This window comes from Phalacrocorax carbo, chromosome 1 (assembly GCF_963921805.1).
Source record: "Phalacrocorax carbo chromosome 1, bPhaCar2.1, whole genome shotgun sequence".
Lineage (NCBI taxonomy): Eukaryota > Metazoa > Chordata > Aves > Suliformes > Phalacrocoracidae > Phalacrocorax > Phalacrocorax carbo.
Genome location: NC_087513.1, coordinates 127,466,635 through 127,478,917, shown reverse-complemented (window position 1 = coordinate 127,478,917; position 12,283 = coordinate 127,466,635). Strand labels below are relative to the sequence as shown.

The 12,283-nt window shown below is 44.7% G+C and overlaps 1 protein-coding gene and 1 long non-coding RNA gene across 5 annotated transcripts in view; one reads left to right on the top strand and one right to left on the bottom strand.

The window, feature by feature from the left end:
* Window positions 1-459: 459 nt before the first annotated feature.
* On the bottom strand, window positions 460-3,194 carry NR0B1 (nuclear receptor subfamily 0 group B member 1). The gene is made up of 2 exons (XM_064473840.1): window positions 2,310-3,194; window positions 460-993 (listed from the first exon to the last, which is right to left on the bottom strand). Exons 1-2 carry the CDS (start codon window positions 2,899-2,901, stop codon window positions 749-751), a joined length of 837 nt encoding a protein of 278 aa, XP_064329910.1. The 5' UTR covers window positions 2,902-3,194; the 3' UTR covers window positions 460-748.
* A 7,557-nt stretch (window positions 3,195-10,751) lies between these two features.
* Window positions 10,752-12,283, top strand: part of LOC135317566 (uncharacterized) — a 32,418-nt gene continuing 30,886 nt past the window's right edge. For 3 of the 4 annotated variants that reach the window (XR_010376382.1, XR_010376380.1, XR_010376378.1), the window contains exons 1-2: window positions 10,752-10,835; window positions 10,924-11,128. This is a non-coding gene — a long non-coding RNA (uncharacterized LOC135317566). The remainder of the gene's footprint in view (window positions 10,836-10,923; window positions 11,129-12,283) is intronic. The other variant, XR_010376379.1, reaches the window with a different exon arrangement.

Genomic DNA, 12,283 nt, shown 5'->3' with positions numbered 1-12,283 from the left:
CCGCAGTTCTCCTGACCCTATCCAGCATTTGCTGTTTGGATATTTTTAGAGGTTTTTGTTTGCATGTTGTTACTTTATTCTCCTGGAGCCCAACATGTGTTGAACGGAATGTTTTACCCCAAGTCTTAAGAGTTGACCAAGCTACTTTCATTCTCAAAATATTCCTAACACATCTTCCCCCTATGGAAGAAAATCTTAGGTGAATATTTTCTTTAATAGTCTTTACAGAATTCAACTCTGTTAAGGTCAATAGACGTAGCTTGCTGACTGCAGTAAGCCTTTGATAGTTCAAATAATAGCTCTATGAGCAGAACTGGCTACAGTACACTATTTTAATATTACTGAAATTTGTGAAGTAAATGCCTTGTTCATCCCCCCTTCTGTATGGCAATGATGTTTAAAATGCAAACCTAGGCTGCTGCTTATTTTGAAAAAAGAAGGGATTACTCACTTTGAAAGTACAATATAGTAAGTGTGATCTTTATTCAGAGACATGGTAAAAGAATAGCCAGTTGACTTTGGATATGAACATTCTGTACAACCTTAAAGCTTGTTTTGATGATGTAATCTTATTCCAAAACCACTGTGTTTAATAAAAATTAATTTCAGAGCTTGAAGAATCTTTTATTACGCAATACAAAAATACTATCTATGTAAAAACAATAAGTTAGTTTATTTACAGTACTTTACACTATTCTGCTCTAGGCCTTTCTTTGCATTGGATTTATTTTCTTCATTTTACACACCTTTATAATTTTGCACAAAGCATTTCCAAAAGCATGTCATCCATGTTCACTGCTCCAATGATGGGCCTAAAGAATAGTTCGGCAATCACATTAGCATTAATAGATCTTAACAAGGATAGAACAACATTCAGCTTGGCAAATCTGGCTTCGTCACCTCTGTGAATGAGTCTGACGTGTTCATTTAGAGCTTGTTGTGCTTCCCTCTGCAGCCCTTCAATGTACTGTGTACACTGCAGTCCAGGTAGATCTGAAAAGAAAAACAGATTATTTTGTTTACATGGGTTTTGTCACTAAAACAACATTCTTCTTACAGAGCAACTACTAACAGCTTACAGATTGCATTTATCACTCAAGAAATGAAGCAAATGAAATTGCCAGAGGAAGTCTTGTACGCAGAATCAACATGCCAAATTTTATAGGGCAGTTCAGAATCTTATCACGTTGGTGTTCTGGACATTCAGTACTATTCTTCACTACGCAAACTTGAAATACGTTTGCAAACATTCACTGAAGTATTAAATAAATTAGCTGATAAAACAAAAACTTTGCTTGAAGAATGCTCTCCGAAACACCTTTACAGTGACAAACACAATCTGTAAAGGGAGGGGAAGACAATAAAAAACTTGTTAACTTGTTCACTTCTACAAAACGCATCACTCGCGTTTAAGGCATCTGTTGACAACTGTTTCTGAGCGGCTCCAGGTTACAAGTGGCAAGAAGCATTAACTCCAACGTACGACATAGTGTTTCCTGCTGAGCCATAGGAAGGGCGCTGAAGGACAGAGAGTGCAGAATTTCCCCTTGAGAAAGGGAAATTAGGCTGAAAGCCTAAGCAGCAGTTGGCCAGGGCGAGGGCAGGAAGAGCCATGCCCCACCTTCAGGCGGTAGCGGCATACTTAGGAAGTGCCGTACCCAACCGGCCCGCTGCCTTTCCGGTAAGTCACTCGGCAGAGCTGCATGTGTGCAAGTCTCCACGACGAAAGATGGCAAACCTCCCCCGCCCATGATAAATGCCACCCGCAAAGCCCAAACAGCACTTCGCTCCTGGAAGCCCTGAGCCCTGCCTTGTTTTCCTTCCACGGCGTGCAGCCCCGCCGGGGCGGGCAGGCTGAGTCCCGCCGTCCCCGGGGGCCGGGGGCCGCCGCCGGCGGGAGGGTCCCCCCGCTCCGACCGTCTCCCCCTGAGGAGACGCCGCCGCCGCCAGGCGCCCCGCTCGGAAACCAGCAGGGAGGCGCCGCCGACTCCGACCTTCCCCTCAGAGAGTGCCTCGGGCTTGTCGCGTCCGTGACAAACCTCTGCGGAAGGCGCCAGCCCCCGGGACCCCCGATCTGGTGGTAACGGCAGGCGGGGCGGCCGCGCAGGGCTCCCTCCTGCCAGCCGGGGCCCCGAAGAGGGGGACAGCGGGGTGAGACCTTGCTCCGCGTCCCCCTCCTCCATTACCCCCTTCCCCCTGAGGAGAAGACCCAGGTCCGCCCCGCCTGGCTGGGGATTCGGGGAGGATCTCCCCGCCCGCTCCCCCCCCCCCCCCACTCCCCGAGAGAGAGACCCCCGCCGGCCGCTCACCCGGGTTGAAGAGCACCGTCCCCTTGAGGTAAGCGTACTCCTTGGTGCTGATATCCAGGCTCCAGCACTTGGCCAGGAAGCCCTTGATAGCCTGAATCTCGCCGGCCGAGGGCGGGTACGGGCCGCCGCCGCCGCCGCCGGCGGGGCCGTGGTGGGGCCGGCACGGCGCCGGGGGCTGCTCGCCCAGCCGCCGGGTGGTGAGGATCCTCTGCAGCATGCTGGGCTCCGCGCTCTCCACCGTCTCGAAGTGCACCCGGTCCTGCGCCAGCCCCAGCACCAGCAGGGGCGCCCAGCAGCTGCGGACCAGCAGGAGCTGCTCGTCCAGGGGCAGCTCCTGGAAGCAGGGCACGTTCTGGACGAAGCGCAGCGTCTTCACCAGGACGGCCGAGGCCGCCTTGCAGGCCACCTGCGGGCTCCTCAGGGACACCCGCCGCCGCGCCCTGCACGGGCAGCCGTGGGTCGCCTGCCCCCACATCGGCCCCTGCCCCGCCGGCGGCGCCGCCGCCCGCTCCGCGCTCCTCAGGATGCTGTAGAGGATGCTGCCGTGCCGCCTGCCCTCCGCGCAGCAGCGGCACCGCTCCACGCACGCCATGGCGCACCGGGCCGAGCCGCCCGGGAGGCTCGGCGGGGCAGCGGGTGTCCGTGCCGCCTCGGCCCGGCCCGGCCCGGCGGGAGACGCGCACTGTCCGCCCTCTGCCCGGCTCTTAACGTATTTATAGGCGGCGGCGGCGGCAGCCTGTGTGCGTCGCCGCAGGCGCTGTACCGGCAGTTCACGGGGGCAGGCACTCTCCACTGGCTGGAAAAGAGAGAGGGAGAGGAGGGGGGGCGGAAACAGAATAAAAGAAAACCCTCCTCCTTCTCCCTTCGTGAGGCCGCGATGCCTGGAGGGAGGCGGCGCGCCGGCCGCCCCTGCCTATGGGCTGCGGCGTGATGGGCGGCCAAGCTCCCCGCCCCTCGCCCAGCGCGGGGCGGCGGGGCGGCCCTCCTCTCCCGCGCTTCCCGCGACCCCGGCCCGGTTTGTATTATCCCGGGCTCCTTGGGGGAGGCAGGGCGGGAGGAGGAAGGCGGCTGGCGCCGGGCGCTCGTTTTGCCGCTGCCACCGTGCGGGGCCGCTCCCGCCGCCGCCCCCAGAGACCCCCGCAAAATGGCGGCGACCCCGCTGCCCTCCCGATGCGCAGCCGAGCGGCCTGAGGCAGGAGGGAGGGAAGGCGTACTGTGAGCAGGGAGGGCGGAACTGGTCCAAAGAGTAAAATTCCCGCAGGAGGGGAAAAAGGAGGCGCAGCTAATGATACCGAGGGCTTTAGCATGTGCCTGTCCTAAGGGATGCTGGCCCATGTGCCTCATTAACACCTTAGCGCTGCTGTGCGGGGAGGGAGAAGCAGACGTGATCCTGCCCAAACCAGGGTGGATCTGTGAGGTTGGGTGAAAGCAAGGCTCCGTCAGGGTGCCCTGGCGCTGACACCCCTGCAGCATCTATGTAGATCTCCTGTGGAACCACTCCCCATAAATAGTTCCCTTCATCTACTTTGCAATGCATGGCCCATCTTTTTGATTTCATGTTGTTCCATCCATCGGATTAAAACATTTCAATTTTCCTTTAAGGCTCCGTTTGCCCTGAAGTGAATCTTTCCTCCTAGACTTAAGAGATGAGACCCATCTCCTCTGAGTTACATATAGACTCCAAAGCAAGGAAATAATCCGTCCAGGCCTTTTACACAGGAGGGACAAGGGAATAGTGATTGTCCAAATGTGATTTTACTCGAGTGCAAAATAAGCACATTTACTTTCTCAGTTGGACCAACTAAAAGTGGATGCAGCAGAGAGGAGTACTAAATCGCTACAGAAAGTAAAGAGTTAGTTCTGTGTGCACGTGGGCTAAAACAGAAACATTTTACATTTCGTGGGATCTGGAAGAACCTTGGCACAGATTTAGAGAAAATAGCCAGTTGCAGGCAACCTTCTGTACCTGCTCCATCAGTATCTGCTACCAAGGGGTGTCTGAATCACCCCTGGAAAGCCACGTGTTCCTTTAATAAAAGTATGCATGTTTTTTAAGCAAGTACCATTGAGTGCTTTGGATTTCTTAGAAACAAAATCACTTCAGGCTGGATATCAGTCATTTCTTTTCCCTGTGAAGTCAGTCCTACCCTATTAGCTTACATAGGTATAGAGTAATATAGTCATTTCCCGCTAAGTATTTCTTCACAGTTGGACTCAGAAGGGATATTCTTTGCAAACAGCACAAAAGGCATTTTTATATAAAGCTATATAAAGCACTGGTGAGTTATCTGCCTCAAGTAAACCTTGTTTTCCAAATGCATGTTGTCCAAAATCTGGGTTATTATACCTTTGTTTTTAGGTATGAAATGCATTTTTTTTTTTCCACAGACCCAAATATAATAAAGCCCTTTATTGGCTTTGCAGTAGTGGAGAACTGTGACATTGCACCAAAGAAGTGATGTCTGCAGTTTGCAGACGGGTCAGTTGGGTTCCTGGAGTAGAAAACAATGACATTCTACCAAACATCCTTTAGGAAAAAGAATTGCTTAGAATTCCAAAACAAATGTAATAATATCAATTATTAACAAATATTTTATTTGAAAAGTATCACTGCTAATGGGAGAACACTCGTTTATTTGTCAGGAACATTTCCTTGCCATTCTAGATTGTTTCCTTTTATATTCATTGTTCTCTCAACATTGTTATGCCAGGATTTTAGAGGGTTTATTTTTGCCTGTTCAGCATTTTTCCTCCTTAGTTGGTTTTGGTTGGGTTTTTTTTGGGGGGTGTTGGTTTGTGGGTTTTTTTAGGGGGTGGGGATCCACTAATTTCAGAGATGAATCTTGCCAAGTTTTAGAAAGTCAGTGTCCCTAAGCTTTTAGTTGGCTTCAGTAGCACTTCTGTGAGGTACATATACTAGACTGACTGTGGAATCTAACTGGTTTTTATGAGTTAGTAACTTGGAAGGTATCTATGAAAAAGCATGGTACAATTGAGACTCGAGTCATTACCTTCGCAGTTTCAACCTTGGACTCCAATTGTGGAAACGTGCCGCTGCTTATGAGAGGATGCAGCTTACACAGGGCCATAGACAAAGGCAATATTTAACTTTTATACCAGGTCTACAATAGAAATTTTCCCTGGTATAGCAATATTGGTTGCAGGTGTTTGATTTTTCAAGGCATTTCTCTTTCAACAACTCAAATATAGATGCAATCCTACTGTCCTATAATGACTGAGTTCATTTTCTAAGCCAACTTACATGGAAAGGCTTTGTCTTTGATAACTATGTCAATATGGGTATCCCATACTGAAATTGAAACTTCATTTACTATGCAGTGCCAGAAATTACATTACTGTAGTTATAAGCATACCTCCTTCCCTCATAAGTGTATCTCAGCACTCATTTCTCTCTTTCCAACTCTTAATGTATCTCAGTGTATCCTAATGTACATGGCACTTTATTCAGGGTAGATCATCTACTTCCCAGCTAAAACATCAAGAATGTCCTAGAAATATTTATCAGTCTTTTCACTAACTGATGTTTAGCAATTTGAACAGTCTCTATTTTCAAGTCTAAGTTCTGCCTGTCCATAGCATTCAAGCTAGATTAGAGGCAACAAGGCTTTCTATTTAAAATCAAACAGAAAACAAAATCCCTCACAGACAGGTAATTATGTTTTGGTGGAAAATGCATGAAAACACTTTTAGCAAAAAGTGGATGTGTCCAATTTCTGCTAAAAGATCTAACGTTACATGTTACCAAGCTCCCTGTGGTGCAGTCATGAATAGATTTACATGCTTCCAGACAAAGGTTTATTTATTTGTGGCTTTTTTGGTTGTTTTTGTTCTGGGTTTTGTTTTGGGTTTTTTTTCGTGTTTGTTTGGTTGGGTTTTTTTTAACTCAGACAAAAGCCTTGGATATGAAGGTGATACAGTGCAGTCTTGGCAGTCTTACTGTTTCATGTTGCTCTTCAGTGTCTCTGTATCACTCGTCTGGTAGCACATTTGGTTCTCGGCCAGAGGGCAAGACTTCAGTTTCAGAACAAGACCAAACAAGCATTTGGTTTTATGCCATCAGTGCTTTAGTGCATCATTAGCTTGAGAAGGAGCCTTTTTTCTAGTGATGAACTGGATCCTGATATCCTCTAAATACCTACTATTCCTTCCAGTATAAGTGCTGAAAAATAAAGATCTTCAGATGTAAAACTGACTCAGTTTGGTGATCAGCACAGGATAAGGTAACTCCTTCTCTGGAAAAAAAAAAGGGTTGAATGTGGAATATGTTATGAGGATATGATTAGCAAGATGTCTTTTGTGTAAAAGAAATATTCCATTAAAACAAGGTTTGGGAATTTAAGTATATTGCTGGTTTTCATGCATTTCTCATCGTGACTGTCCATTTGTTAGACTGACCACCATTCATAGTTCTATTTTACTGGGCTGTTTACTTGAAAATAAGTGGGTGTTAAGGGAGAAGTATCACCGTGAGAAGCGGTCTACCTATATGCTGTACCATGCATTCCTGATGGCACTTTTGCCTCCTTCCTTGGTGGGCAATGGATTCCTTGGGAGGAGCACACTGAGAGCTTCACTGATGCTGCCTGAGCCAAAGATGGTTGATGTGTATCCCCCCGCCAGGGGATGCCGACCTGAATTTGCAGAGCTTTTGCAGCTGCCCTAAGACTGTGACTTGAATGTCGTTACTGTATTCCATCAGCAGCTCACATAGAAGTATGTGTTTGTTCTGGATCAGGATGAGCATACGGTGGCATTTCTATAGAATTAGCCAGAGTATATAAAGATGAGCTTATAACAGTTTTAGACCTTTCTGCCAGCTGCTTGAAAGTAGGTGATGTCTAATCTAGTATAAACTGTAATGATGAAAAATCAACCCTTCAGCATACCTTAAACAAACCTGAACCTGCAAAAGGGAATTATTTTTTTTTCAGTCAGATCAGTGCTTTGCATCATGTGGCCATGGCATTTTGGATACAGAAGTCGGAATCCTGAATTTAAATTTACTGTTATTGGACCATGCATTTCACTGTCCTATTTCCACTGGCAGATATCCAATTTAAGGATGCCTTCATATACCCCAGACCATTTTTTCTTGCGCCCATATGCTAATTCACCTTAGCTAATGCAACTAGATTTCAGAGTGGCAAAATTAGGGGAAGAGAGCAACACTGTAAGTTTTTTCCAGTTAAAGGCATTCAGCTCCTTACCATTAAAAAAGATTAATTGATCTTTGGCCCAGCAATCTAAAACCAGTTAGGTATGCTTTTGGGGGTTGGCCATTTCAGTGTTTAAAGATAAGAATAATATTTTTTTTTGTCCAAAGTGACTTCATACAGCTCCCAAACACCTGCCAGTGTGGCATGCTTAGGGGTGCAGTCCCATAAGACCAGATGAGCCAATCTAGTAGCCCACCAGAGCTGAATGAGGTGACTCCCACAGACGAACTTGCTGCCACTCCTTTCCTTGTGCCGGCTCTGGCACTCACCTGACTCCTTGGTGAGCCAAACCCTTTTACTAAGCTGGCAGTATTTTTATAACGGTCATTACAAGAGAGGTAGCAGAGAAATGAGATACATTGAAATGTTATTTGCCCCAGGAATGCTTCTGAAGTTTCTGCCCAGCCTGACAAGTTGTAACGCTCATGTGAGATGGCAGAATTCTGCTTGACTGAATCAGCAAAAAAACTCACCCACCAGGAAAGAACATGTCGTTTTCTGCCAGTTTACTGAACAGGACTCATTCAGCTAGGGATCAGATGAGTGCCAGAGCAGGTGGAAAGGAGTGGCCTGACCTCCCTTCCCGCGGTGGGAGGAGAAAGGGGAAAGAGCAGGACCACTGCTGCAAGCCATTGTTCCACTCAGCCACCATGTGGGAATGAATGTTCCCTCAGGGAGGTAAAACCCTAAAGCTTGAGAGGAGAACAACTAGGGGTAGGAGAGAGCTTGTAGCAATCTTTGTTTTTAAATTAATCTTTTAAATACCATCTGAAATTGATCTGTACTCTTGCTAATGACACTTGGATAAGGGAATTGTGTTATAAAATATTAATGTAGAAATAACTTTCAATTCCTGAGCTTGTTACATTTGTTTGCCTTGAGGAATACATTGTTGATACAGAACAACAGATGAATAACAGGCAAAAAGCTGACAAATTAAGCTCTTTCATACACTGTTCAAGGTTGTGGCATAAAGAATAAAACACATCCTTGCACTCTGTGGCAATAGGACACTAAGTATCATTACACCAATTCTTAAGTTGAAATTTCTGTATAAATACATACGTTATTGCAGCTGATTGTCTGAGACTGACAAGTTCACAAATACATTTGTAAGTAATATCATGGGATATGCTGCTAATAAAAAAAATTATATTTAAATAAGCTTATAAGTTAGCATGTATTTTATCTGAAAATCAATGTGAGGGCTTTTAAAATCTGTACATCTTTCCATAGGTTTCAATTCAGACATATTTCATCCAAGCTGAATATTTAAAAATACTCTCCTTCTGGTGAATCAGTGATATAATTTCTCATTAAATCAGGTTCATGTTATGGTATTATAAAATTATTAATTTCCTTTTTACCATTCTTCATGAGTTTGGCAGATGCATAGATGATTTATAGGTTCACCCTAACATCTAAAATCTGTATCTCAAATATTTATGATCTTTAAATAACTTCTGCAGTTCCTTGGCTACATTCTTTGCTTCAGTCACAACCCACCAGGTTTTTAAATGTATATACATTCTGTAGCTAACAGGAAAATCATTTGGCATTCTGTTCTGCTGGCAGACGAGATAGACTACATCTTCACTTTTGACAAAATAATCAGGTTAGCTTACCTCTTTAAAGACGGCATTTTGCTAACCTAGATCATTTCAGCAAAACTGGATTAGGGAGTATCCCGGCAGTTATGTTAGTACATCTAGTGTTCTTGCAGTCATTGATAGCCCAAAGTACAGTGAGACGTGCTAACATCTTAATCTATATCAGCTGCAGCCAGACAACACACTTGGCTAGTCTGAGATTCTGAGAATTTAAGGCTGGCTGGAACCATCAACTCCCTTAGTTGGACTTCCTAAAGGCACTGTTAAACACTGAGCTTTTGTTAACTGAACTGCAACTTCTTCTCATCTCTGTGCCTCTGCAGGAAACCCTTCAATTTTTATTTGAAAATTCAGTCCAAGAGATAAAAGCCTACCACCCCACTAGCTGTTTATCTAGGATTTTATCGCTCTCACTATGTAAAATTAACACCGTGCTACTACTTTCCAGATTCAGTTTATGACTTCTAGGCTCCTGATATACCTTTCCCTACTAATTTAAAAACACAGGAATTATCCCTGTCAATAGTAACTCATTGTTTTAACAAGTAAAACAGATTTTAGCTTATAGACAGAGCTTCTCTTTCTGTAAGTAGCTCTTTGAACATTTTTTTTTCTGTTAAGATGTGTTCCACTGACATCATTTGTGGCCATTCAAACAGTTTTGCCAATTTCTAACACCCTTAGTCGTTCCTCAACTCACATTCATTACTCTAGGCCTCATACATTAAAGGATCATATTAGCCTTTTTGAGTCATTATTGCACTGGGAACTCATGTTAGATTGCTTGTCTGTTCCAACTCCCTAAATGATTTTCTGATCTCCCTCTTTCCACAACAGCTGTTTATTAACAGAGGTAGGTTGTCTTTCTTGTTTCAGTTTTGCATTTGGCTGCATTATAATGCATTTTATATAAACAGGTTCAGCAATCCAAGAGGAGAGCTTTTTTGGCCTAGGATTACTTCCCTTCATCACCATTGATCATCATCATCCAAGAATGCCTAGGCATCCTTTGAGTTCGAGATGGAAATACTCTTCTTGATAAGTGTGATTTGTCCATTTAATTTTTAACTTTGTTAAGGCCTTTATTGGTGTTGCATAATGCTGATGTTTTAACTGTTATGTCACATCACTCAGGAAAATGTCTTACCAGAAATCTAAAGAATGTTGTACCTGAGTGGTTACTTTTGGCTGGACCTAGACAGAGCAGTGTATTATAGTGTACTCCATGATCCCCGTGTTGACCTTGTCCAGATCAGGGGCTTGGCCACAATACCCTCTACTTTTCTTTTAATCCATGTACACAGGGTGCAATGACCCTAAGTGAGGTGTAGAGGTTCTGCAACATCTCTCTCCCCACTGGTAGGGTTTAGCTGCCAGTGCTTCAAGCCATGCATTTGTGTAACCGTAGATCAGAGGTGTGTGAGACAGAGCTGTGAGAAGCCTTGTTGGGGGTCTCTCCCACTTTATTCAGGAGTTGCTTTTGTGCTCAGACCCTTGCTCTTTGAGCTGTGATGCAGATATGCCCGTGCCTGGCCCTGTACTTTGCTCATCCTGATTTTGACCCCTCTGCCTTCACTTCCTGGCTTGACCTTGGACCTGCTACAGGCTTGCCTGCTGATCACTGGACCACAGCTGACCCTGGTCATTGCCACTGGAACTGCTCCGCCCTACTTGTTGAGGTACTGTGGCAGTGCACACATTGTTGATGAGGAAACAGCCCGTCTGCCCTGTTGTGATCCTCAGCTTCTGGCTCACCTTCCCTTGCAGAGAAGGCTGCTCCTGCTGCTTCCTGACACATGGACAGCCAGGTGCAGGAATAAGAAGGGAAGAGGAGGAAGTGCAGCATGCTTGAGGTTCACCCAAATCAAGAGCTGGACATTGCTGGTCAAAGAGCTCAGAAGTACTCTTGGCTCTGACAATTTAGTCATTCTCAGAATCAGCTAAACAAAGATGCAGCTGGGTAGGTTTGCAGGTAGAGTATAAATAAGAAATGTAATGACAAGCAGAATTGCAAGCCTATAGTGAAGCACTTGAATTGTGAATCAGTCTTGTTTGGTAAAGAATGCAGGCAAAGCTGCAAACGTCTTCCCAGTTTGTGCTGGGTATTAAGGTATGGATACTCAAGCCATTTCAGGACCTTAAAGTGGTAATCATCAACTGTTAAACAGGCAATAAGTATTAAGATACTGTGGATAGAATTGCAAAACCATTAACATTGCTTCAACACTTGCCAATTATTTTTCAAAATGCCTCTATGGTGTTGCTAGAACACAGTGACTTACTACAGTAGTCAAATGTATGTCTTCTTTTACAGTAATTTTCTTTCATTTTCTCAAATCTTTCAGTTGTTTGACTTGTAAATTTTTTCTCTAGCTATTATCACCTCCTTCGTATTACTTCTTGGCAATAGCTCTATATGTTTTTTCTCAGATGCCCTCTTTCACTTTTCCAGTAGTACATCGATTTTAGTATAATTCCTCTTGCAAAGCTGTTAAGACACATTGTGTCTTCTACTGTGTAGCTTCTAGTACGTGTGGTTGTAGATATTATTGCACCATGAACTTCCATCTCAGATGTGCACCCCAAGCTTTGAACTGATACTACTTTGCAATGCTCACTCTGTGACCTTGCATCATTAGAGAATATCATAAGCAGTACTTCTGAGGAAAAAAATTAGCCAGGTCAGCAGAGTCACGTGCACAGATAATTTCACTTTTCATTATCACTAGCTGCAAAAGCAATGCAGGAGAAAATGACAGGACTTAGAAGCCTTTGTTTATTCATATCCTGTACATGTTGGACTGCATACACTCCCTTTTCTCTACCGTTTTGTATTAATTAAACATTGGGAGTAAAATTTCAGTAAAATGTGACTATTTCACTATTTCACTGATTTTGCTATCATCTCAAGGCATGTCTTTCAGGTTTTGGCTTTGAAAATGCAGTTACCTTAGAAGAGGGAGATTGAGAATTCCTTCTTTGACATCTTCATCATTTATTTTGCTTACCAGTATGCACCAGGCAGAGGATCTATGTCAGAGAGAGGAAAAAAATACCCTGAAATGTCATTGTTTACACTTCATTGTCTCTTTCTTGCATCCAGAAACATATTCAGGTTAAATCTTTC